This window comes from Idiotropiscis lumnitzeri, chromosome 12 (assembly GCF_059441095.1).
Source record: "Idiotropiscis lumnitzeri isolate Australia: NSW breed Sydney's pygmy pipehorse chromosome 12, RoL_Ilum_1.0, whole genome shotgun sequence".
NCBI classification, from domain to species: Eukaryota; Metazoa; Chordata; class Actinopteri; order Syngnathiformes; family Syngnathidae; genus Idiotropiscis; species Idiotropiscis lumnitzeri.
Window position 1 is genome coordinate 15,256,760 of NC_142402.1, and position 24,152 is coordinate 15,280,911.

General features: G+C 43.4%; 2 protein-coding genes across 5 annotated transcripts in view; one reads left to right on the forward strand and one right to left on the reverse strand.

Moving 5' to 3' along the window:
• Positions 1-17,685, forward strand: part of piezo2b (piezo-type mechanosensitive ion channel component 2b) — a 51,902-nt gene extending 34,217 nt beyond the window's left edge. For 3 of the 4 annotated variants that reach the window (XM_088311087.1, XM_088311088.1, XM_088311089.1), the window contains 29 exons: positions 871-972; positions 1,060-1,225; positions 2,406-2,649; positions 2,957-3,074; positions 3,141-3,297; positions 3,374-3,463; positions 3,919-4,043; positions 4,160-4,228; positions 5,921-6,024; positions 7,155-7,275; positions 7,796-7,864; positions 7,936-8,102; positions 8,267-8,463; positions 8,997-9,170; positions 9,909-10,514; positions 10,699-10,957; positions 11,516-11,695; positions 11,990-12,317; positions 12,386-12,518; positions 12,603-12,750; positions 12,879-13,090; positions 13,167-13,325; positions 13,401-13,548; positions 14,087-14,275; positions 14,366-14,458; positions 14,866-15,155; positions 15,223-15,302; positions 15,845-16,040; positions 16,608-17,685. In XM_088311087.1, the coding sequence (XP_088167213.1) occupies positions 871-972; positions 1,060-1,225; positions 2,406-2,649; positions 2,957-3,074; positions 3,141-3,297; positions 3,374-3,463; positions 3,919-4,043; positions 4,160-4,228; positions 5,921-6,024; positions 7,155-7,275; positions 7,796-7,864; positions 7,936-8,102; positions 8,267-8,463; positions 8,997-9,170; positions 9,909-10,514; positions 10,699-10,957; positions 11,516-11,695; positions 11,990-12,317; positions 12,386-12,518; positions 12,603-12,750; positions 12,879-13,090; positions 13,167-13,325; positions 13,401-13,548; positions 14,087-14,275; positions 14,366-14,458; positions 14,866-15,155; positions 15,223-15,302; positions 15,845-16,040; positions 16,608-16,860 (5,177 nt within the window). In that variant the 3' untranslated portion in view covers positions 16,861-17,685. Of the gene's footprint in view, positions 1-870; positions 973-1,059; positions 1,226-2,405; positions 2,650-2,956; positions 3,075-3,140; positions 3,298-3,373; positions 3,464-3,918; positions 4,044-4,159; positions 4,229-5,920; positions 6,025-6,754; positions 6,854-7,154; positions 7,276-7,795; positions 7,865-7,935; positions 8,103-8,266; positions 8,464-8,996; positions 9,171-9,908; positions 10,515-10,698; positions 10,958-11,515; positions 11,696-11,989; positions 12,318-12,385; positions 12,519-12,602; positions 12,751-12,878; positions 13,091-13,166; positions 13,326-13,400; positions 13,549-14,086; positions 14,276-14,365; positions 14,459-14,865; positions 15,156-15,222; positions 15,303-15,844; positions 16,041-16,607 lie in introns of all 4 variants that reach the window. The other variant, XM_088311090.1, reaches the window with a different exon arrangement.
• Positions 17,686-19,779: 2,094 nt separating this feature from the next.
• Positions 19,780-23,784, reverse strand: napgb (N-ethylmaleimide-sensitive factor attachment protein, gamma b). Its single transcript, XM_088312177.1, has 11 exons — positions 23,585-23,784; positions 23,365-23,432; positions 22,640-22,724; positions 22,544-22,561; positions 22,322-22,462; positions 22,177-22,243; positions 22,024-22,094; positions 21,867-21,945; positions 21,671-21,750; positions 21,176-21,305; positions 19,780-20,543 (listed from the first exon to the last, which is right to left on the reverse strand). Exons 1-11 carry the CDS (start codon positions 23,638-23,640, stop codon positions 20,400-20,402), a joined length of 939 nt encoding a protein of 312 aa, XP_088168303.1. The 5' UTR covers positions 23,641-23,784; the 3' UTR covers positions 19,780-20,399.
• Between the last annotated feature and the right edge of the window lie 368 nt (positions 23,785-24,152).

Consider the following 24,152-nt stretch of genomic DNA (forward strand, 5'->3'; position numbering starts at 1 on the left):
CGTAATATATTTTAGGCTTTTTTTGGGGGGAGGGGCGTGGTTTTGGGCTCATTAACCCCCATTTTTTTCTTTGCATGGAAAATTAATGTTAGAGGTTTATCAGTGATTTTTCTGCAGATCTGAAATGTATACGCCGGCCGACTGGTTAGCACGATGGCCTCACAGTGAGAGACAGCATCGGGCGTGGGTTCGATCCCAGCTCCGGCCATCCTGTGTGGAGTTTGCATGATCTCCCCCGTGCTTGCGTGGGTTTCCTCCGGGTACCACGGTTTCCTCCCACATTCCAAAAACATGCATTGTAGGCCGATTGAACACTCTAAATTGCCCCTAGGTATGAGTGTGAGCGTGGATGGTTGTTCGTCTCTGTGTGCCCTGCAATTGGTTGGCAACCAGTTCAGGGTGTCCCCCGCCTACTGCCCGAAGATAGCTGGGATAGGCTTCAGCACCCCCCGCGACCCTAATGAGGAGAAGCGGCACAGATGATGGATGGATGGATGAAATGTATCCATGTTTTCCCCCAAATGCATTTGAAATGGCATCAATTATATGCACATTTTTTTTTATATTCGCATGCCGGCCCAGTCCCTCTCCGTCGTGAATATTGGGGTCCTCTGTATGTTATTTAAAATGTTTAACATTTTATAGAAAATGTATTTATCACTTCTTTCAAATTACCTGTTGATAAATATATTGAAATATTAATAACTAAAATAATTAGAATATTTTTAATGTAAAAAAATATTTCTGTCTGAATGTGAATTGAATTCTAAGAATTTTATTTTTTAATCCAATATAAGTAGTAATATAAATGGAAAAATCTGAAACTGTGCGAGCTGCGTTGATATATATTTGCATGTTTCCAATTTTCAGACTATCCCTGGCGATTCCCAAGTTCCACGACCGACTCCAACGTGGTCAAGTGGCTCTACGTTCCCGATTTCCTCTCCAGGCCCAACCCGTCCTTCCTCATCTGTACGTCCTGACACGTTCCCCCCCGCCAACATCCCTCCCGCCACATTTCCAAGCCGGTTAAAGCGAGCATGGGCCTCTTTTCTCCAGACGACTTCATGCTGCTGCTGTGCGCCTCCATGCAGAGGCAAGTGTTTGACGACGAGAACAAGGCGGCTGTGCGCATCATGGCCGGAGACAACGTGGAGATCTGCAGGGACTTGGATGCGTCTTCCTTCAGCGTACACAATCCCGTCCCCGACTTCATCCACTGCAGGTACGCCGTTCGCTGCTCGCTTCGTATGCCGCTACCTGTGAGGCGTGCCTTGACTCAGGAAGGCTGAATGAGCCATTTTGATTTTCTTGCAGCCACTTGTCGTGTCCACTTAGAATTTCCAATGTTTAGGGTCCGGTGCGTATGGATGGTTGAGGTCACACGAGGCAGTAGGAGGCTTTTGAGGTACAGGCCGGCAACTGGCGTGTTCGGCATCCTTAGTCGTCCGCAGTCATTGATCGCATGTGCTTCATATTGCCGTGTTTTGCCGCACAAAGTGGACACGTCTTTTATTAACGCACTCTGCGTCCATCAACAAGACCTCTCGGCGAGGTCGAGAGCACGCCACGGCCACTCTGCACTTATTCCATCGCCGTTTCCCCCTCCAGGATCAAATTACGGATCCCTGGTGGGGGTGGGGTGAGGGTAGAAATCCATAATCTGAAAAAACACTCTGTTGGTCACTGTGCTACTTAGGCACTTTCCCCCCTTTGTGCTCTAACTCAATAAATAGCTTTCAAGTACGGAAAAGGTATTTTCACCCATCAAGGCGGCGATTGATCATCCCCAAACAGGCCGTCAAATGAACGCTGCTTCCTATGTTTTCACCGCATCCATCACGTGTAATGGAAGCTGCCACGCATGCGGTTGCATTTTGCCGAGATGTAGACGTGCCCTGCTTCATACGACAGAAGGGTGTGTGCGCTTTGAAGTTCAAGTTTACGTCCAGTGTATCAAAGTGACACAAGGAAATCATGCGCAACAATTCAAAACTTGAACAATGTTAATTTCATTTATTTTGGCCCCAGTGGCCCTTGTTAATTACTCTCTGTTAACTTGTGCTCCTTTGTAAACTTTGTGAAACCACTTGGGTTTTAAGTTTCGGATGGGCAAATCAGTGCGGTAGTTAAGTCTAGCTTCTATCACCTCAGGCACCTGGCAAAGGTTTTCTTTACCTCCTTTGAAACGCTAAAACATGAGTTAATCTCTGCTAACACGGATTGCTCTAATGCACTTTAATTTGGAGACAACAAGCCCTCCCTCAAATCTCTCCAGTTGGTCCAAAATGCTGAGTCTGATTAAACTCATTTTCCCCTCTCAAATGAGAATTCCCCCCCCTCATACAAAAAGCAGGAACCCTTTTTATTCTGCATGGTCATTCTCTCTCAACTGTTCCCTGCAGGTCGTACTTGGACATGCTGAAGGTGATCATGTTCAGCTATCTCTTCTGGTTCGTGCTGACAATCATCTTCATCACGGGCACCACGCGCATCAGCGTGTTCTGCATGGGCTACCTGGTAGCGTGTTTCTACTTCCTGCTCTTCGGCGGCGAACTCCTGCTCAAGCCCATCAAGAAGATTCTCCACTATTGGGACTTCCTCATTGCCTACAACATCTTTGTCATCACTATGAAGAACATTTTGTCTGTAAGTAGACGTACTTTGTTTAACAACAGGAAGCAGCTCTCCTCTCTCACTTGGATATAATTACCTCCACTTTTTTTGACATAACTTGAAAAATATAGATGACGTAATGGAAAACTGCAAGAAAGCCCAAAACGGCTTTTTTTTCTGTTTTTCAATTTGTCACCCTTATAGGTCATAATATCATGAAAAAAAATCCCCAAAGAATACAAAATAATGAAATTAATGAATAGGAATCAGAGAGAGAGAGAGAGATTGTTTGAATTGCAAAGCATGAATTCATCCACTTATACATTCCTGTTGTTTCCAGATCCTTGCTTGTGGCTACATCAACTCTCTGATCCCCAACAAGTGCTGGCTTATCCAGCTCTTCAGCCTGGCGTGCACCATCAAGGAATACAATATCAACACCAACCAGGAACATCTCAGTAAGACACTCTCACAACCACACACACACACAACAATTGTCCTACTGACATGTATGCTCCGAGCAGATGTGGACCAGCGGTGTGAGCTGCCCAGCGATGAGGCGGGCATCATCTGGGACAGCATCTGCTTCGCCTTCCTGCTGCTGCAGCGGCGCGTCTTCATGAGCTACTACTTCCTGCATGTGGTGGCGGACATCAGGGCCTCGCAGATCTTAGCTTCCAGGTACGCGGGGCTTCGCCTTGTACTGATCAGAGAGCCAGATGGCCTTCTCACTGTTGTTGCGTGTGCTGTGGTCCAGGGGGGCGGAGCTTTTCCAGGCCACCATCGTGAAGGCGGTGCGGGCACGCTTGGAGGAGGAGCGTAAATCTGTGGAGCAGCTGAAGCGACAGTGAGATGTTTTTATTTGATTTATTCGTCTGATTTTTGTATTATTTTACATTACAATTTTTGTTTGATTTTTTTTTTAGTATTTTTATTTGTGTCATACAATACAATTATCTTAATTCAAATAAGTCTAATGGTATTTGTTTTATTAATTTGCACTTTATTTTAATTTGGTTTTCATATTCAAATTTTTTGTGGTTGTGTTTCTGTTTTGTTGGTGATTGTGTTGTTTTAGTTGCTTTTAAAAATTAAATAAATAAAATAAAATAAATAAACTGTTATTTTTATCGTTAAGTATTAGATGCATTATATATATTTTTTTATGTGTTCTGTTTATTTTATGGGATTGTATTAGCCTCTTAGGTGCCTCATTAAAAATATAATCATATAAGGAGTGTATCGCGCTACACAAAGTCCATGTACTAGCGGTACTCACCTTACCTGTGTCCGTCTGAACAGGATGGAGCGCATTAAGGTGCGGCAGCAGAAGTTCAAGCGTGGCAAGGAGAGGATGCTGAGCATGGTGCAGGAGTCTGTGGACGGACAGATCCTTGCCCCGCCCCCTCCTGACGAGGAGGACGAGGGTATGGCGACGGCCCGCCCCCGTGCCCGTGTTGATGATGCTAAGCTAACGTTGCCACTGTTCCTTTGATCTTTTACTTTGTGTCGTGTTGCACTGATGTCATTTGTTAAATTTTAGGAGCGCAGCGAGCCAAAGCCAAGACCAAAAAAAAGCACTGGTGGAGGCCGTGGGTTGACCATGCTTCCAGTAGGTTGACCCCTCCCCCTCTTTTGCTCATTCCTTCGCTCCCATTGGCCCTTGTGTCCTCGACCAGAACGCCGCCGAGGATTCCCACTCCGTCCGAGGGCGCCAGAGGCACCGGCCGTCGTCCTCCGGTTTTATTTAGTCCTTTTCTGTCTCTATTTAAGGGCGCTGCTTGACTGTTGCTGAAGAGGCACTTAAGGAGATCTACTACGTGTGTTCATAGTGCTGCAACATTGCCTTAAATAGACACGAAAAGAAGGAGGCAAACGAGAAAAGGACTAACAGCCGGAAGTTGTGCTTTAGTTTTGAACGCCTGAAGAGCCCGCGGTGGGGAATCACTCACTTTTTATAGTGTTTTCATGCAAAGATATGAAGTCCTTCCCGCCTCAAAAGGTTTCATTCTTTGCCCGCAGACATGTTCAAGACCAACGGACGTCACCAGCTTTTAAATCTTTGTTAAGTTGAGTTGTTGTGATGGTCGTTTGGATGGTTAACAAGAAAAGAAACAATCTAAAAGATTTTTTTGTCACTTTGTAGCAAGGTAGTACAAGGGTCAAATAAGAAACCATCAAATTCTGGTGCAGATCTGGCTGTTACAGTCAACTTACATCGGGGCCCAAGTGGGCCAGTGATCCGGAGAAAATAAAATCTTGCCATGTGTGGTTCTTGGCATCCACTTTGTAATGGACCACCTGCAACTCTATAGTGGAACAGTATTTCCTAAAAATAAAAAAAAAGAAATTAAAAAAATAAACAAGGCAGTTCGTTTTATTAATACATAAAGCCAAGTTTTGATTGTGGCCGTTTTGGATAATTAATTAACACACTTGCAGAAAAAAGTCTTTCCCGATTTCCTCATCAGTTTTTCGCGAGCTAGTGCCAGGCCCAAATTACAAACTATCAAATTCTGGTGCAGGTCTTGCTGTGACACTTCTACTTCTTCTACTTGTACTTCTTTTACTTCTACTTTCTTTTGGCCGATGCCAAATGACCTTTGGTGCATTATCGTGACCTTCTCAAATGGAGTGCGGTGAATAATCCTAATTCTCAACCCTATTCTTTCTGGCAGTTACAACCCGCTTGCATCGGGGCCAAACGGGTGCAGTGATCCAAAACATCTAGTTATCTAAAAAACTGTACTTTGTATACATTTAATAATAAAATAAAATAAACATGGCAGGTTTATTGTGTCCGTTTAGCTTTTGATGGTGGCCGTTTGGTTTGTTAATTAACATACTTGCTGATAAATGTCATAAGTAAATCTCGCGTCTCTTTATGGTGACGTGGGATGTGGGCAAAACAGGAAACTGCCAAATTCTGTTACATGTCTGGTATGAAGGTGCGAGTGCAAGGGTTTCTTTTCCCTTTTTTTGTTCTATAAAAGGCTGGTGACCTGTTTGGTTATATGGATCATGTCGGCTATTGCAGCCCCACCCACCGCTTCCAATTTTGCCACCCCCGTTCCCCAGCACCCCCCCCACCCCCTTTACACCTCCCGCCCAGCCATTCGATTGCACTTCTGTTCAAGGACACAAGTCAGCCTTGTCACTTTAAACTCTGCTGCCGACTCAAATGACAAACGCACATCACATCAGCGCTTTGTGCTCGTCATGTTCGATTCAGTGTCTTTTCCTTCCTTTCGAATGTCCTTGTTATTGTGCGCCTCCAAAGTAAACTTTGTGCTGTCCCTGTCAGTGGTTAGAAGCGGCGAGTATTACTTGTTTGAAACCGACAGCGAAGAAGAGGAGGAGGATGACTACTTGAAAGACGAGGAGCCGCCCAGGAGGTCTGCCTTCCAGGTGCTCCCATTGACTTTTTTTTAGCCTACATATGAATCTGATTCATAACCCAACATGTCTGCTTTAATTAAAACCCTGATATGTGATTCTCTACTAACCCTCACCACCCGTGTCTTCCCTCCACTTTCTCTCTCCATCTATGTGCTCTCCATGGTTACCCTTCATTTATACTCCCCCCACCTTGATGTGTCTTCTCCCACTTGTCTCTGTCCCACCTCTGTCTTCTCCAACTCTCGTCTTTTCTGCCTCTTTCTCCACCTCTATCCTTTCTTTTCTATCCACCTGCGCTGTTCCCTCTGTCCGCTTGCCATTGGTGTCCTTTCACCGCATTCGATCCACCTGTATCTTACCCCTTTGTCCGATCTGTTGTCCTTCGCCATCTGTGTCGTCCTGTGTCACCCTCTCACCTATTGTTTTCTCTCAACCTATGCTCACTCTCTCTGCCTTTGCCTTCTACTGATCTGTATTCTTTCTCCTCATCTTATCCGCCTGTCGCGTTACTGTTGTCTTCTCACCCCCTCGTGTCCTCTTCGCAACTGTGTCTTCTCCAACTGTGTTCTTTCTTCACCTCTTTGGTCTTCCCACCTGTATCGTTTTGCCTCGTGGGTTTTGGACCCTCCATCTATGTCCTGACCTGTCCTCCCACAACCGGTGTCCGGTGTCCACCTTTATCCCTATCTCAACTTCATGTATCCCCTCTCCCTCCCCCTGTGTCTTCCCTCACCTGTAGCGAGCAATTGGGAAGTTTGTGTCGGCCGTTCTGGCTTTGCCCAAGTCAGTCATAAAGCTTCCTAAAACTGTGCTTCAGTATGTAGTGAAGGCAGGAAAGGTAAACGACCGGCTGTCTCCCATTTGTGCATGACCACAAAGTGCCTCCGGCGTCCATTTTGAGTGTTTTGCTGCGACGCCATGAAGCTGATATGAAATTGTGATCGTGAGAACAATTGTGACCTTTTGCTTGTCGTGATTGTTGTCGTAGTGTGACTTAATGGGTAAGTTGCACGGATTGGTCGTGAAATGTTGTAACCTTTTGAATGCATGTCGCCTGTTTACTCTTTTTTTACCGGTCGCTTGTAGCTCGCGCAGCCTTCTTTTGTTCTTGTCATCTTACCGCTTACATTTCACTGCAGTTCCTCTACCACACGTGGATCAAAGACCCCAAAGCAGCCCTGAAGGCAAGAGCCAAGGAGAAACGCAAGTTCTGGAAGAAATACACCAAGGGCGGCCGACGCAAGAACAACAAAAAGCAGGGTAAATGAGGGGGCGGGGCATAGTGGGAAAAGCTGTAAAATATTTTTATAAGTGAACCAGACCATATTAAAACTGCTTTTAAACGGAATCTGTCAAATTCCTAACTATTTTTAATGAACCTGATGAACTTTTATCTGCTTTTTAAAAGATCTGTATGAGCTTTTTTTTAACTGGTTTTAAACAAACTGGATGAGTTCTAAACTTGACATAATTTGGACTAGTATTTAATTGAACTTGATGACCTTTACACTGGTTTCAAAAGAACCTTGGTGTACTTGAAATGTGTTTTACGGGAACTGGACAAGCTTTGAACTGGTTTTAAAATAAATTGGACAAGCTTCAAATTGGGATTCAAATGAACCTAATGTGCTTTGAATTGGTTTTGAAATGCTAAGGATGGACTTTGAACTGTTTTTGAAATGATCTTGGCGAGTATTAAAATGAACTAGGTGAGCTCTGAACTGGTTTGGAATTAAACACGTTAAAGCTCCCAACTGAAATTCCTCTCTGTGTGCTGCAGAAGCGCAGGTGGACATCGAGATGGACGATCTGTCCGACAGCCAAGAACAAGACGACAACTCCGGTCCAGGTTGGCTTCTTCTCATTCTTTTCCTCCTCCTGCTCCTCGTATCCTCGCTTAACTGGTGGAACCATGTGCAGACAACATCTTCAAGCGTGTGTTCAACATCATCAAGTTCACGTGGGTGTTGCTGCAGACCACCGTGGACAGCTTCACCCGCTGGATGAACGAAGTGTGCCGGGAGTACATCGACATTTCCACCGTGCTGCGCATTGAGCGCTGCATGCTTACCAGGGAGGTCAAGAAGGTAAAAAAAAAAAATGTGCTCAAGCATTCTGTGCTGTATCATGTACTCCATCGTGTACTGTGCAAAATCAACATGTGCTGCTCTCAAGCATCTTTTACTCTGCATCCGATCTCGTTGTGCAAATCTTGTCTATTGACTCTCACGCCACTCTCAACTTTCACCAGGGCAACGTGCCGTCCAGGGAGAGCATTCACGTGTACTACCAGAAGGCCATGCGGCTCAACATGTCGAGGCAGGCCAGCATGGACCTGCTCAGTGAGGATGGGTCGGCGGGGGGCTCGACGAGGGTCCGGCGGCGGCGGAGGAGAGGCTACCCGATGGAGAGCCAGGGCTCCACGGCCTCCAGGGACAGCATATCGAGGTATGCGAAATAATATTGCAATAATAATAATAATAATATTGCCTTTATTAGTCCCACAATGGGGAAATTCGAGATTCGAACCCAGGCCTCCTGGGGAGACTGGGTCCTGAACGCGGCGCCTTAGACCACTCGGCCATCCTGGCAGCCAGCCAAATGATACCTTCATCACACTCTTCATTTGATTCAACTGCACTCATCTCATTTTTTCTTTCTTTATGGCCCAAGCACCAGACAAAAGACAAGTCATATAAAATGACCACGAGTGATTCAAAATTCAGAAGTCCAACATGAAATTAGCTGGTTAGGCACCCTATTTAGACATAATTCTGGGCTCATAGTAGAAAATTCACCTAAGCGAGCCCCAATTGGAACTAGGTAGTAGGCGGATGGGTGGTCGTGAAAAAGAAGTTGCGAGGGCTGCAGATTTTCGAGCACCAAAATATTGTGGCATCATTTTGAAACCATATCACTCAGTGCTAACACTCCATCTCATCCCGCTTCTTCCACCCACCACCTCCGTCGCCGCATCTCAGCGCCTACACCGAAGCAACCACGCTGTTTTCCCGCCAGTCGACGCTGGAGGACCTGGACGGGATGCCCGAGTGCATCCCCAAAACCAGCGAGCGGGCGCGGCCCAAACTGCGCAAGATGTACAGCATGGATGTGTCCAACTCATCCGTGGAAAGCGGTAGCAGCTTCGTGTCCAGGTGCAACCTGCCTCGGAGACGACACACACAATTCCATCCATCTTGTCATATGCATGTGTTCCATTCCATCAGATTTTATTCACTTGTGCCAAGGAGTCATTTTTAAATTGAATTGGTCGAGCTTTAAACTGGTTTTGAAATGAATTGAACACGAATCAAACGAAGCTCTTTAAAGTTTCCAAATTAACTGGACGAGCCAATTTGAAAAATCGAAACAAACTTTCAACTGAACTGGTTTTAAAATGACTTAAAATTAATTTGAAACTGATTTGAAAATGAATTTGATGATCTTTGAATTGGTTTCTAAAAGATTTTGAGTAATTGGACAACAACATTTGAACTGGATTAAGTTGAATTGGTTTTAATGTGACTTGGCTGACCAGCATTAAACTGCTTCAAATATGATCTGGACCAGATTTTTAATGCTTTAAAAATGAATCCAGAAAAACCTTTGCCTGATTTCAAAGTGATCTAGACAATCTTTTAACTGATTTGCATATCAACAGTGTAATATTTAATCTGGTTTAAAAAGAAATCGGCTGATGCTTTAACCTGTTTTTAAAATGAACTAGAGAAGCTTTAAATGAATTTGAAAATACTGTAATGACCTTTTTTTTTTATTTTTTATCTTAATTCTTTGGTTTAGTTCTATTGTCTTCTTGAGCACTGCCTGGCTTTTCTTTTCAAATCAATTTAAGCATTACGGCCTTATCAAATCTCATGAAATATGTCCTCCAGACAGGGCACCACGGAAACCATAGAAGAAGAAGTGGAGGATGAGCGGGATCATCGTGAGGAAGGGCGTCATGTTTCAGAGAAATCCCAGGACCTGGAGGAGCCTGAGGACGAGGGCGGAGCCTGCGAGCGGTCCGAGGCGGATCCCCAGGAAGCCGAGGAAGACAAGGAAGAAGTGCAAGAAGCGCAGGAAGTAGAATGTGAGGAGCAGAGTGTTCTCTGCGATGATGGACAGGAAGTTGAAGCTGAGGAGAGGAGTGTCATCTGGGGGTCTTTCAACCAAGATGAAGGGCCCTCTAATCAGCTTCAAGAGAGCATCAGTGAGAGCGAGGATGGAGGTGGAGGATGTCAGCGGGACTCTCCGCATGCCGGGGATCTTTTGTGCACCAATGACACGGACGCCTCAAAGACGTCGGACGGCGACGTGCCGCCGAGCTACAGCAAGGCGGTCAGCTTTGACCGTCTGGAGATGAGTGACGACGACAGCGACGTGGACAGGAGGCGGCGACGCTTGCTCATGACTTCAGACAGCCGCTCGGACAGCAGGTCCGACATCATGTTGCCTTCCATGACCACGGAGCTGACCGCCAGCGAGCTGCTGCTCAACAAGTAAGACGCAAAATCAAAACCACTCGGGCTTAGACTGGTTTAAAAAAATTTAAACATGACTTCAAAATATTTTAAACATGACTTAAAATGCATGTGCTCATGCACACAGCTGTAGCAATAGCAATGGACCTAGCACAGTCCCCAGAGGAAGCTGGTGAACCACTTTTGCTCCATCTTTCGCCAGGATGTTCTACGACGAGGAGCTGGACCAGTCAGAGAAGTTCTACCAGAGTCAGCCGCTGATTCTCCAGCTGTGCTACGCCTTGTACAACATGCTTGTGGCGCACTCCGAGATGGTTTGCTTCCTGGTCATCATCGTCAACCACATGGTGTCGGCCAACTTTGCCACGCTGGTGCTGCCCGTCACCATCTTCCTGTGGGCCATGTTGTCAGTACCGCGGCCCAGCAAGCGCTACTGGATGACCGCCATCGTCTACACCGAGGTACCAAATAAAGCAAACATGCTTGTCCTTTAAATACATGTAATACAGTCATCATCTGGTTGTTAATAAATATTCTAGGGATAAAAAAACATTATCTTTACATATATTATTCAAATCATCCCCATGAGAGTGGGTCACACATGGTCACATATGGCCATGGTTGAAAGCAGTCCCCAAGTGCCCACTTCACAGATCTGATACCTCCCAACTGTGTAGCCAACCTCATATCTGCTTGAGGAGGTCTGCTTGCATTTCCTTATCAGCGTACTTTGTGTGGCTCGTCCTGCCACAGGACTCAAACATATCACTATCGTTTGCCATGTCAATGAAAATCTGCATTTAAAGGGAATGAGAGGAGCCGTTTTGATTGGTGGCGAACATCGGTGCAAAACGCCCTTTCTAAGGCATTTAAACAGTTTTTTTAAATAAAAAGATTCTATTTAAGCAAATGAATATTTAATGCCAATCGGGCATTTAGCAACGAACAACGAAAGTTTAACAACTAAACAGAATGAATGAGCATGACCTTCAGTGACTGTTTGTCTCTTTACTTCTCAGGTCACCATCGTCATCAAATACTTCTTCCAGTTCGGCTTCTTCCCTTTCAACCAGAACAAGTTACAGAAGGACAACCCGTACCACCCGCCCAACATCATCGGTGTGGAGAAAAAGGATGGTTACGTCCACTATGATCTGGTCCAACTTCTGGCGCTCTTCTTCCACAGGTCCATCCTCAAGGTAAAAGCCAGTTGACCTCAGCTCACCTCTATTTTACAAACAGACGACTCTCATGTAGATACAGTACAGTGGTGTCTGGAGATACGAGTGACCCGACATACGGGTTTTTCTATTCCCTTTCGTATTGATTTTACAGAGTTTGTGTTAGTTTTAACTAACATGACCAGGTTAGATTTATCCAGCCAACATGACGAGAGTGCATTCGTGTTTTAAAGTTAGGAAGGTAGCCTTGCACAACTGCTATTCTCATTCATAATGATTTTGGAATTAAATCCGACCATGTTGTCGTCATAGTGCCACGGCCTGTGGGATGAGGATAACCCCAAGGAGAAGAGGGAGGCGTCCCGTCAGAGCGAGTCGGAGGATGAGGGGAGCCGTAGAGACGAAAGCGAGAGGGACTCGGAACCCGCCTCCGTTGGCACCACCAATGCCTCCACGGGGGCACGGGGACGGCGGGGCTCCACCAACACCTTACGCTCCATCGACTTCGGCACCTCCGTGGACTCGGACCACGTGCAGCTGCACCACCCGCAACAGCCCACCTACCGACGGCGCACGAGCTCGAGTGGGGGCTCGCACGTCTCACACAAATCCCTGCACTCGTCTGCCCGAGCCAAGCGGGGTGAGATGATCTTTTTGTTCTTGGCTTTTGTATTTGAAGCCTTGCTCCTGACTCGATTGTCTCCGCAGGAAGTGTCACCTCCCGCAGCAGCAGCCACAAGGACGGCAGCGAAGCCAGCGTGCATCACAAGAGTAGAAAGCAGATGATCCTGGAGAAGCTGAGGGAGCAGCTCTTCAAGGCCAAAGCCTTCACTGTCAAGAAGTACAACGCGCTGTCATTTTAAACCAGACTTCTCTGGATTTTGGATGCAAAGCATTTGATCATACCTCTGCGGGTGCGTTTCAGGTTCATGGAGATCTACGTGCCCATGCGTCAGTTCTTCTACGACCTCATCCATCCCGAGTACAGTGCCGTGACCGACGTTTACGTGCTCATGTTCCTCGCTGATACGGTCGACTTCATCATCATTGTCTTTGGCTTCTGGGCTTTTGGTGTAGGTGTCACCTTTAAACTTTGAGATTTTCAGCATAAAGCTCACCCCTTAAATTGTCATGCAATGACACTTTTTGCCCTATTGGAAAATTCCAATTCCCACCCTGCGGTATGTCTGTTGTTTTGTAGAAACACTCGGCAGCGGACATCACTTCATCTCTGTCAGAGGATCAAGTCCCTGGACCTTTCTTGGTGATGGTCCTCATCCAGTTTGGCACCATGGTAGTGGACCGAGCCCTCTACCTGCGCAAATCTGTCATGGGCAAGGTCATCTTCCAGGTCTTCCTGGTCTTCGGCATCCACTTTTGGATGTTCTTCATCCTGCCGGGAGTCACCGAGAAGTAAGAACGCATCTGCTGAGAGTGTCAACATCAAATATCATTCGTTAATTTTGCGTCCTTTCTTCTTTCCGCCAAGGCGTTTCAACAAGAACAACGTGGCTCAGATGTGGTATTTTGTCAAGTGCATCTACTTTGGCTTGTCAGCCTATCAGATCCGCTGCGGTTATCCCACCCGCGTGTTAGGGAACTTCCTCACCAAGAGCTACAATTACGTCAACCTCTTCCTCTTTCAAGGGTAGGAAAGTCACTCTGCACGTGCAAGAATCATCCCCAAAAAAACTGAAAACAAACAAACCAGTGTTGTTTGCAGGTTCCGTATGGTTCCATTCCTGACAGAGCTGCGTGCCGTGATGGACTGGGTGTGGACTGACACATCGCTCTCTCTGTCCAGCTGGATCTGTGTGGAGGACATCTACGCTCACATCTTCATCCTCAAATGCTGGCGAGAGTCAGAGAAGGTGCTGGACTAAAATCCATTTGTGATATTTTGGAAGTGAAGTCGAGCGTCAAATGAGATTGCCCGGCGTTGCTTGAAATGATTTCCTGGTTGAACTTTACTTTTCGTGTTGCTCCTCAACATGTCTTATTCTGAAGCTTACTCGTGCAGTACAGCCGGTGGGTATGTCGTACTTTGCCAAGAGATTTCGGAGAAAAAAACAGACAAACAGTAATGGCGCATGACAACAGTAACAATGGCTGCGAAAATTAAAGTTGAAATAGTTTTGGGAGGAGGCGGAGGTTGGAATAGCAACAACATGAAATATGTTTCATGTGTCCTTTCGGTGGTGAAAGACCAAGGAAACGGCATTAATGTTGTTGGTATTTAGTTTAAAAGGGCTTAAGAGGGAGAAGTGTGAAAACAGACAGAAGTAGCAAAAAAAAAGAATTGCTAAAAGACCCAAAAGCCTAATGTAGCTGCTAATTTGAGAGGATTCGGCAGACTGAGAGAAAAGAGACAAAATGTCGTAATAAGAAGCTGTCTTCCCACCCTTACAGAGGTACCCACAGCCACGAGGCCAAAAGAAGAAGAAAGTGGTGAAGTACGGCATGGGCGGGATGATCGTGATGCTGCTCATCTGCATCGTGTGGTTCCCGCTGCTCTTCATGTCGCTCATCAAGTCCGTGGCCGGCGTGGTTAACCCGCCTCTAGACGTCTCCTTCGAGATCACGCTGGCTGGCTTTCAGGTGAGATGAGAAGAAGAAGAAAAATACGCAAAAAAAAGAAAAATAAAAGTGGCAAGTCCGTCATGATGTTTGCCTTTTGCTCCATGGCAGCCCATCTTCACCATGAGCGCTCAGCAGAAACAACTGCAGGAAGTCTCGGAAAAAGACTTTACCAATTTCGTCAGACTGTACAATGACGACGAGGTGAGTATAGCGCTAAGAATAAAATGTCTCCACAAGCAAACAGAAACAAACAAAAAGTGAAATTATTTCTTAGTATTTGAGGTTAATGGAATTTAAAAACAACAAAAAATATTTTGTTTCATCTAAACATAATCAAACTCACAGGGAAAGAACAAAGGCATTGACAAACCAGCAAATAAAAATAAATAATTAAATATTCAACAAACTATTGCTCTGAATGAACAAATTAATGAGGCCTGTTTGACAAAAAAAAATGTCTTGTTAATGCTGGCTTGGGCTTCCCAAGCAATTTTCGACAACTTGAAATCAACTCGTACGGTAATTAGTCTTGCTGTTCCGTGTGCTTATGTTTGGGAATCCCTGCTTTAAGAAACGGGGGTCTTAATACGAATCTGTGTGACCACCAGGAGGCGCTGGAGTGGCTGGGTGGCTACATGCCGGGCGACCTGGTGATCGCAGAGCTGAAGGGCAGCTCCAACTCTCTGTGGACCATCAGCCCCCCGAGCAGGAAGACCCTGATCGACATGCTGGCCCTGGACGAGGACTTCCCCATCACCGTGTCCTGGTCGGTACAGCGCAACTTAAGCTTGGGAGCCAAGGCCGAGATGGCGTCCGGCAAGCGGGTCACCAATCTGGCCAACGACACCAAGAAGGAGCTTGTGCTTCTGCTCAGAGGAAACGACAGCCAGTCGCACGTGTGAGTGGACCGGTTGCCGAGCTCCAGCGCAAGTGGATCGCGTTCACGTTCTCTTTTCTGCATGCAGGACGCTCCGCAACATCTTCCCGCGCTTCATCAGAGCGCCCAGCGACTCGGGCGCTAAGCCCGTGGAGCAACTGTATAAAGGTAGTATGCTTAATTCTGGCAATTACACCTCCACTTTATGTCGTAACACGGGTGTAGAATTAGGAACGAACGATTAGTGAAAAGATTGAATTGCGATTTTTTTTTTTTTTCGATTCTCAAATATTTTTTTTTAATCATGCTTCAGGGCAGTATTCTGTATGTGCATTACCATTAACAAATAGGACAGAAACTTGCATCGTACCATCAAAACATGAAAAGCTCTACTCTACTAATTTAGACACCTCTGATGTCATTTTCAGTTGACAGCAAGTGGCAAAATGGCCGCCCTGACATGGATGAAAATTTATTGATTTTGTTGATAATTTTTATTACACAACCTCAATATTAATCAGAATGCCACTTAGAAGCTATTATTTTAAAGCTTTTTTTTAGTTGACTTCCCCTTTAAGAATGAGGAGGGACAACACAACCCCCCCAAAAAAGTAAAATTTTTAAGCAGCCACTTTTATCACACAAGTTCCATTTCGTGTTCTATTCTTCTCATTGGTCATTTTCCGGTATTGTTTTCCTGTGAACTTCAGACGAGAAGATGCTGAACATCAGTGTGAGTCTGCGACAAGTGAAGACGACCCAGCGTCAGCTGCAGGAGTGGTGGATCGTCAACCAGACGGAACGCGGCCCCATTGAAAAGAGTCAGAACCACGATGCCTGCCTGGAACTTTACGTTTTCAGCGACCAAGTCAGCCCACCCAGCCTCGGCTTTCTGGCCGGTTACGGGTACGACCTCTGACGTATATACATTTTGAGCATAACACAATGCATGTCCCAAACACACACATGTGATTTTGCTGTTTCTGTTCACATAACGGGGTAAAAAAAAAACTACAAAAATTGAAAAAAAATTAACATTTCATTTTTGTCCTGTAATTCTTTTTTTTTTTTTAATTTTCAAAATTTGGAGAAAAACAACTATAAACATTTTCAAAAGTTTCATTTTTTTACATAATAATTTAAAATTTCATGAGAATCAAATACAAATCGTCATTGTTCTTTGGATTAATTTGATCAAATATGCAGACGAAACAACCGAAAATAACACTAATACTTGATTTCTTACCATGTTTTTTTTTCTCAAAATTTGGAGAAAATGAACCATGAAAGAACCCAAAGATGTTAATTCTTTAATAAAAACTCATTTTGGATATTTGTTTTTCAGAGTTTTAGCAAATATTTTACTAACCTCAAAATTTTGAGAGATCAACAACAAAAGAAATATTATTAGTTTTTGGACTTTTGTTAATGTCTTTCTTTCCCGCCTTGCGCGTGTCTGTGTGGGCGTGTCAGGATCATGGGCCTGTACGCGTCGGTGGTGCTGGTGATCGGCAAGTTTGTGCGCGAGTTCTTCAGTGGCATCTCGCACACCATCATGTTCGAGGAGCTGCCCAACGTGGACCGCATCCTCAAGCTGTGCACTGACATTTTCCTGGTGCGCGAGACGGGCGAGCTGGACCTTGAGGAGGACATGTACGCCAAACTCATCTTCCTCTACCGATCGCCCGAGACCATGATCAAGTGGACACGTGAGAAGACGCAGTGAGCGTGTCTTTTTTTTCTACCCGCCTGCCTTTTCCTGACTTTTTGAGCACAAATTTTGCTGGTGCTGCTGTCGGCGGACAAGATGACTACTTTTTGTGACGTTGTACCCTGTAAAAAAAAAAAAAAAAAAAAAAAAGACGAAAGAAAAAAAAATTCCACCCTGCAAGACTTTTTTTCTAAAATGCTCACACGAGGACCTCTGACAAGGACTTCCCACAACAAATGAGCACAATTCTTCTTCTCTGACTGGAATTCTTGGAACAGTGGACCGTGCAATAGTTTTTAATGACTGATGTGGATGGGTGCAACACATGAACACACACACACTCTTTGGGAGAACCACTTCTTCTTTGTGCATTTTATTTGAAGTCTTAACACACACATCTTTCTCAAGAAGTGCTCTTCTCATACGTGTTCAGTATGTGTGATCACATGAGGGATCCAAAGCTCCATTTAAAAAGACAAATTTCAAATCTCAAAATTTGCAGAGAAACAACTGAAAAGCACACAATTTTTGGGTATTCCGGTGTTGCATGACAAGTTTAAAAAACTGACTATTTGGAGAGAAGCAACAGAAAAAACTTTTTACAAAATGTTTTTATAAATCATTTACCTAAAAACATCATTTATGGCATAAGTCATTTCTGAATGTTTTTTTTTCATCTAAGGAAAAAAAAATCACCCAAAAAAATGTTTGTTTGTTTTTTTTAAATGAATGTTATCTTGAAAAAGAATAACTAAGAATTTTTTTGTGCCAAAATGTGGAAATCCAATTGTAAAAAGACAAATCAGCAAATTTTAGAAGAACATTTTCGGGGGAAAAAAACTTTTTCTCCCACATATATAATATCTTTTTAATCTCCAAAACACAAGAACAAATGTCCACCCCCCTGTTTCTTGTGAAGTTTTATGAGGTTTTTATGAGAGCAAAAGCACAAAAAAATCTAGTATGCATGTATATTTTGGTTTAACATGAAAAATTAATCAACTTGATTTTTCTTTCTTTTTTTCGCTGAAACAGAATACATTCTTTGTTTATCTCTAAGTTAAGTGAGAATTTTACTTGGAACAATCAAAACGCAACACAATTAAACATTTTTTTTCTCTCTCTGTAACACAAAACACCTTTTTTTGTTGTTTCTCTGCAAAGTTTTTGAGAATTGTATTTGAGACAAGCAACCCCAAAACTTTTTTTGTGTATTCATCAAGTCACAAATTGAGGAATTCTTATTTATATTAAATCTCAATCAAAACAAATAAAAAAACACTTGCTGGCATTCATTTTTTTTCCCCATCAAATTTAGTGGGTTTTTTTAAAACGAAAAAGAAAAAAAAAAGCAGTGAATCAACTGAAAATTATTTGTCATTTGGGTGAAAATCACGTGGACGGAACGTATATGAAGGGACATTTTTATTTGGGAGAGCCACTTGAGTACGTTAGCCTAATCGCATAATTGCCTAAGTCATTCTTCACTCACTCTTACCAATAAAATGTTACAAAATCCCAATGTTCTCTCTAAAAATATTTGTTTTTTTTCTTCTTTAATGAAAACATCTGAAATTGACCGGCAACTATGCTAGTAGGCTAACAATGTGCCTGATTTGTTTCGTTTGTACTTGACACACACATCTTTCTCAGGAAGCGCTCTTCACACACATTTTCATTGTATGTTCGGAGATGTTTGCTCTGACTAGACTAGAACTATTTCATAGAACGGCATGACGCGTATGTAACGTTTGCTGCACAAGGGACGGCAAGTTGACCCACCAGTGTGATGTCCCCCCCCAAAAAAAAAATAATTAAATGGTGAGATGAGCAGAAGGTTCCCCGGCGCTCGATTATTGGAGCTGAAAGATTGAAGAGAAATTAAAAAAAAAAAAACAAGACAAACTATGCATTAGAAGGGCATTGTAGCATGAGAGAAGCACTTCATTATTGTCAATTTTCATTGCAGATACATAAGAGGTGGTGATGTAAGTGAAATGTGAACGTGTATGATAATAAAGGCTGTGATGGAAGTGACGAATAAAACCAAAATGGTGCCTCATTCCACTTTTGTTTGCAGCGCTTCGCAGCATTCCGCAACGACAGAGGTGAGCCCACATCCAACACTCACCCAAATTTCTTACTATAAAAAATAAAGATAAATTCTCTGTTTTCTCCACACACTGCTAATCACGTTTTGTCTTCATGAAAAATGACAAATGCATACTGTAATTTCTTTTTCCCGGTGCAATGGGCTGTCGCGTAAAAAAAAATAACTATCAAGGACGGCACGGAACAAGAAACCGGCAAGTGCAAGAACTCATTTTGTTAATTTTTCTTCACAAAAATCAACTCACTCAAATTGCTAGATTATTTGGGGCACATTTTTTTCTACCGCATATCTTTCCAAATCTGCAAGTAAAGTGTTACTAACCTTGTAGTACGTATAAGACCCAGTATGTTACAACTTCAAAAGACAATTGACACCTGGATATTCTCAGTTCGACACCCGTAGATTTGTGTATTTCATCCATTTTCCAAATTGCGTATCTTCACGAGGGTCCCAGCTGTCTTTGAGCAAGAACACTTTACTTATAGAGCGCATTTCACAGCAGCTGGAGCTGTAACAAAAAGCCTTCCATATGGTGTAATATAAATCAGGAGAAAAATTATAATAAGAACCTAAGAATATGACATGATACATCTAATAACTTATATTTGACTTTAGCCTTAATATTTAGTCATATTACACAGCATAAAAATAAATAATTTTGAGAAAAAAATTTTTAATGTTGCAAAAGAATAAAGGCAAATTCGCGAGAAAAAAAAAGTCAAAATTTAGGCCATAATTGTTCACGATTTATTTTTAAGGTATAATTTCACGAGGTTTACATACAATCTAAAGAAAAATATATGAAGGATACGATTAGAAAATGCCACAGAATGGATTGTTTATTGGTGTTTGTGCACGTCTTATATACATCAGATACAATATTAGCTTCTTCAGGAATGTACACATGGGCAAAAGCACAAAATACAAAAAAAACCATCCCTCTATTATGATTTCCTTTAAAAACAATAAGCTGACTCAGCATTTTAGGATAAAATGATTTAAAATCGGTTACACGCACACAAGCTGGAGGTAGACGAACACAAAATCACTGTCTACAAGATGTCCTTTGACCTGTTTGTATTCATTTGCATGGCGTTGAGCTTGGAGAATCATGCATTTGGGGTATTATTGGAATTCCAAATAAATGCAAGAGCTATTGCATATACGCATCTTACATATTTATTTTTCTCAAGACGAACAACAAATGCACACATGCACGTGACAATGACCAGAAATGACAACTTACATACTTTCACCTTAAATTAAAATGGATCTGCAACACCTACAGAAGTCTTATTTGTAATATCATTTTACATTTCTCTCTCTCTTTTTTTTCTTCCACACAACATAGGCCCATTCCGGCCATCACAGCAGAGAGGTGGTGAAGATTTTAGACGGAAGGACGAAAGGTAGGAAGGAGAGCAGTAAGGTGGGGAAAAAGCTAACAAAGCCCCCCCTCGTACTCATCCTCGTCCTCTGCGGCAGCGGCCGTGTCCCCGCCGGCGCCCCCTGCTGGAGCGGCGGCGGCCTTCTTCTTCTTGCCTCCCCCGCCCGGCACCCGCAGAGAGATGGCCAGCTTAGCGTACTGCACGTGGCAAACACAATGTAAGACACAAAAGCACTTACAACATTGGTGTCTCAAGATGGATGGCTTTTGTTTATCCATCCATTATCTAAGCCGCTTTTCCTCACGGGGGTCGCGGCCTGCAGGAGCCAATCGCAGGGCACGCAAAGACAAACAACCAACTGCGCACACATTCATCACACCTAGGACAATTTAGAGTGTTCAATCAACCTACGATGCATGTTTTTTGTATTAAAAAACAAAATAAGAATCAAAATAAGAATGTATTTTTTGTAATATATTTGAAAAAAAACATCAAACCATTTTTTTTATTGTTATAGGTGGTGGGTGGATGGATAATTAAAAAAAATGCTTTCAAATGAAAGTGTATTTTGTGTAAAAATATGTAAAATAATAATAATAACTTCATATATTTTTATATTTAAAATCCACTATCTGAACCACTCGCAGTAGTTTCACGACCATAAGGCGCACTAAGGCTCATGTGAACCGGGTTCCAAAATTTTTGCCATTCCCATTGCATTTGCTTTTAGGACTTTTCAATACAAAAGATAAAAAGCTACAGATTTAAACTGCCGATTCTTTGGTGAATGAAGGTGAACGTATGCATGACGTAATACTGAGGTACTCACATCGTTGTCCATGTATTTGAGCAGTGGGGAGTTGCACACACGGTACACTTGATCCTCATCCTGCTCGTCGTAGCCTTGCAGCAGCGTCTCCATGGCAACGCAGTCCTCACTACCGCTGTAACCCGGCAGGCTGCAACGTCCCACAAAAAAAAGACTTTCAAGGGGACATATGACAAAAAAAAGAGTATTGAACTGCTTGTATAACATAAATTGGGTCTCTGTAGCGGATGCTCACTAACTGGACTACACGGCCGCGCTATCATATCAAAATCAAAAGGTAAGCAGAGCTACGTTGTTGTCAGAGGTGAGTACCGGGTCCCCTCAAAAATGAGATTTCAACCAGTGAAAGGATGTTAAATGTGACGTGTTCATTATTTTGTGTATTCAAACGCAAGAATTTTAAAGACCTTTTTTTAAGGCGACCCTGGAAACTATTTTCAACTACAAATAAAAAAAATGCGGAGAATGTCTTCTTTAAAGATGAATGCATCCCACCTGTAGCTTTCTCTGACGCACTTGTCCGCCGCAACATAGTCACCTCGGTGAAGGTGGATCAGCACTTGGGCCGTCGTTTTCTGAACAAGAACAACATTCATTCAGCTTTTGTATTTAGGTATTTATTAAAAAAAAAAAAACAGGCAAAGTCTGCCCTTCAAAAACATGACACTTTTTTTGATAGAAGAAAACTGACCTTGAAGCACATTGGAAAGTTCTCAATCTCCTTGTACATGTTTTTTTCTTTCTGCACAGCCACGGCAGCGTCATCCAACCTTTGTGCACACGTGTAGGTAAACGTTCAACACTTCCATTACCAAAAAGAAGAAAGACATCAAGGTGCCACGCTTTACCTTTTTAACCTCACCAGCAGCCGGGAAGCTTTGCCCAGCAATTCCACAGCCTGACGCAGACGGTCCTCATTCTACAGCAAGCACACGACACAATTAAATAACAAATGCATCTTATAATAACACGATAATAAACCAAGATGTTATCATCGATACCTCAAACACACCAGCGGCCTTCTGATATAGGTCCACCGCTTTCTCCAGGTTGAGGGGCTCGATCAGCCTGTGCAAATAATCACACATCCCGTTGAGTGCAGGTTTCAAGTAAAGATTCTTTTGTTCTTATTCGTTTCATACTGACTTCCCAGCGCGATCCAGCGCCATAGCGGCGGTGTCAGGTGTCCCGTTCTCAATGTACATCATGCACGCCTTCTCAATGTACTGGATGGCTTCGGGCATCTTCTTCTGCTCTTTCATCATCATGCCCGCTTGTTCGATAGCCCTGAGGAATAGAGATAAACACATGAAAAAAAAAAAATACTAAAACACCTTGTAGGTTCTGAATGGACTAGAGGGGACTCACTTGGCAGCATGGAAAAGCCTGCAGGTGGCAAGTTAAGGAAAGAAAGCAAGTGAAAGTGGGAACGACGAGTGAAGAACAGGGAGGAGTTAAGGATACGTTTTGTTCTCCGTGTGATACTCTGCTTCTTTCAGGTAAGCATCCTTGGCTTGCTCGTACTGCTTGGCATTCTTGAAACACACGGCTGTAAGAAAGTGAGGCGATAGTTAAGTGAGGTTACACGCGTACCAAAATCAGGCCCAATCGGAACAGTTGCCCTCAATTTCGATCTAAGTCAACAGAGAATTGTCAAATGTCTCTTTCATAACTGATAATCCTCTGGTGTGGTGGTGTGTTGAGAGGTACTGTTTCTCCCCGACCTGCTTGGAAGATGAACGAGATTGACCATATTTTTTCAAAGTCTCAAAGATTTTGACTTTTCCAACTTTAATTTAACAAAAGTGCCTTTCTTGCAATACCGTTACATCACAACTTTATATCAAATAGAAATAAGGCAAACACACACATTTAAAGTCATATAAAATTATTAGCCTATTGACTTCTATTTCTTCTTCTACGCTTCCGTGCATTTCTTGGATGTCCTGTGGCACTATGCTGCTATTCACAGGTTAATCTTGGTACTACAACAGACATCATTGTGTGTGCTGTATAGATGGGGACTTGGTCGGCCTGCGAATAACAAAAATCTTTATATAATTGACGTCTACAGAAATGCTTCGGGAGAAAAAAATAATGCCGAAAGATTATTTTCCTTGTCATGCGCGTAGTAAAAATCGGTATGTGTAACCCGCATTAGTGTTTTTATTTTTGTTCCCAGTCATTACCTGCTTTAGCGTATTCTGAGGCAGCGCTGTCAAAATCCGGTTTCCACTTTGTCAAGCTTGTCTTTAAGCTGCAATAAATCACACAATTGATAACACAATCGATGACACGCATTCATTCATCTGTCAGTGAATCTGTCGCGTGAAATCACAACAGTGGCCCTTTAGCCGCCACTCGCACATACCAAACGTTTTTAAAGGCGATGCAGCGACTCGCTCTTACCATTTCTCGGCCTTGGCTATGTGTTCGTGGGCTTCATTTATTTTCTGTGCAGCCATGCTGTCGTTCAACGCCCCCAGCGAAGGAGGTTCGGTGATAGTTCGAGTGGCCGTGGACGATCTGTCGTCGATGTTTGGATTAGCTGCAGCCACTCGGGTGTGACGTCACTCCATTGCGCAGCCTACGGGAAGCGCCGAGGGAAAAATGGCGGCGACAAATTCTGTCGCAAAGAGCCTTAATCAATAAGATAGATACATCCGCCCAATAAAATAGTAGTTAATTGGATTCTCACAAGCAAGAAAGTGAAAAGGTTTAATAGCAGTAACTTTAAAAAAAAAAGATAAATTCGCCAATGATATCATTGGCTATGAATACTCAAATATTAATTTCGCTTAACCACACGGATGGGGAATAGCTTGCTTCTTCTTGCTCAGGCAATCAAATCCTTTCCTTTTTTCATTATGTAATCACTGGCGTAAGGTTAAAAATGTAACACCTATTTTGACAAAATAAGGAATACTAAAAACTAGTTTCAAACGTATATACTCAAGTAAAAAGTACTTTAGTACGT

Coding starts and splice junctions, on each gene's coding strand:
- napgb (XM_088312177.1), bottom strand. CDS start 23,640: ATGGCTGCACAGAAAATAAATGAAGCCCACGAACACATAGCCAAGGCC. Junction 22,095..22,176: donor AGGCCGCTGGTGTGTTTGAG/GTATCGATGATA, acceptor TGCTTGCTGTAG/AATGAGGACCGTCTGCGTCA. Junction 20,544..21,175: donor TCAAATACATGGACAACGAT/GTGAGTACCTCA, acceptor TGCCACGTGCAG/TACGCTAAGCTGGCCATCTC.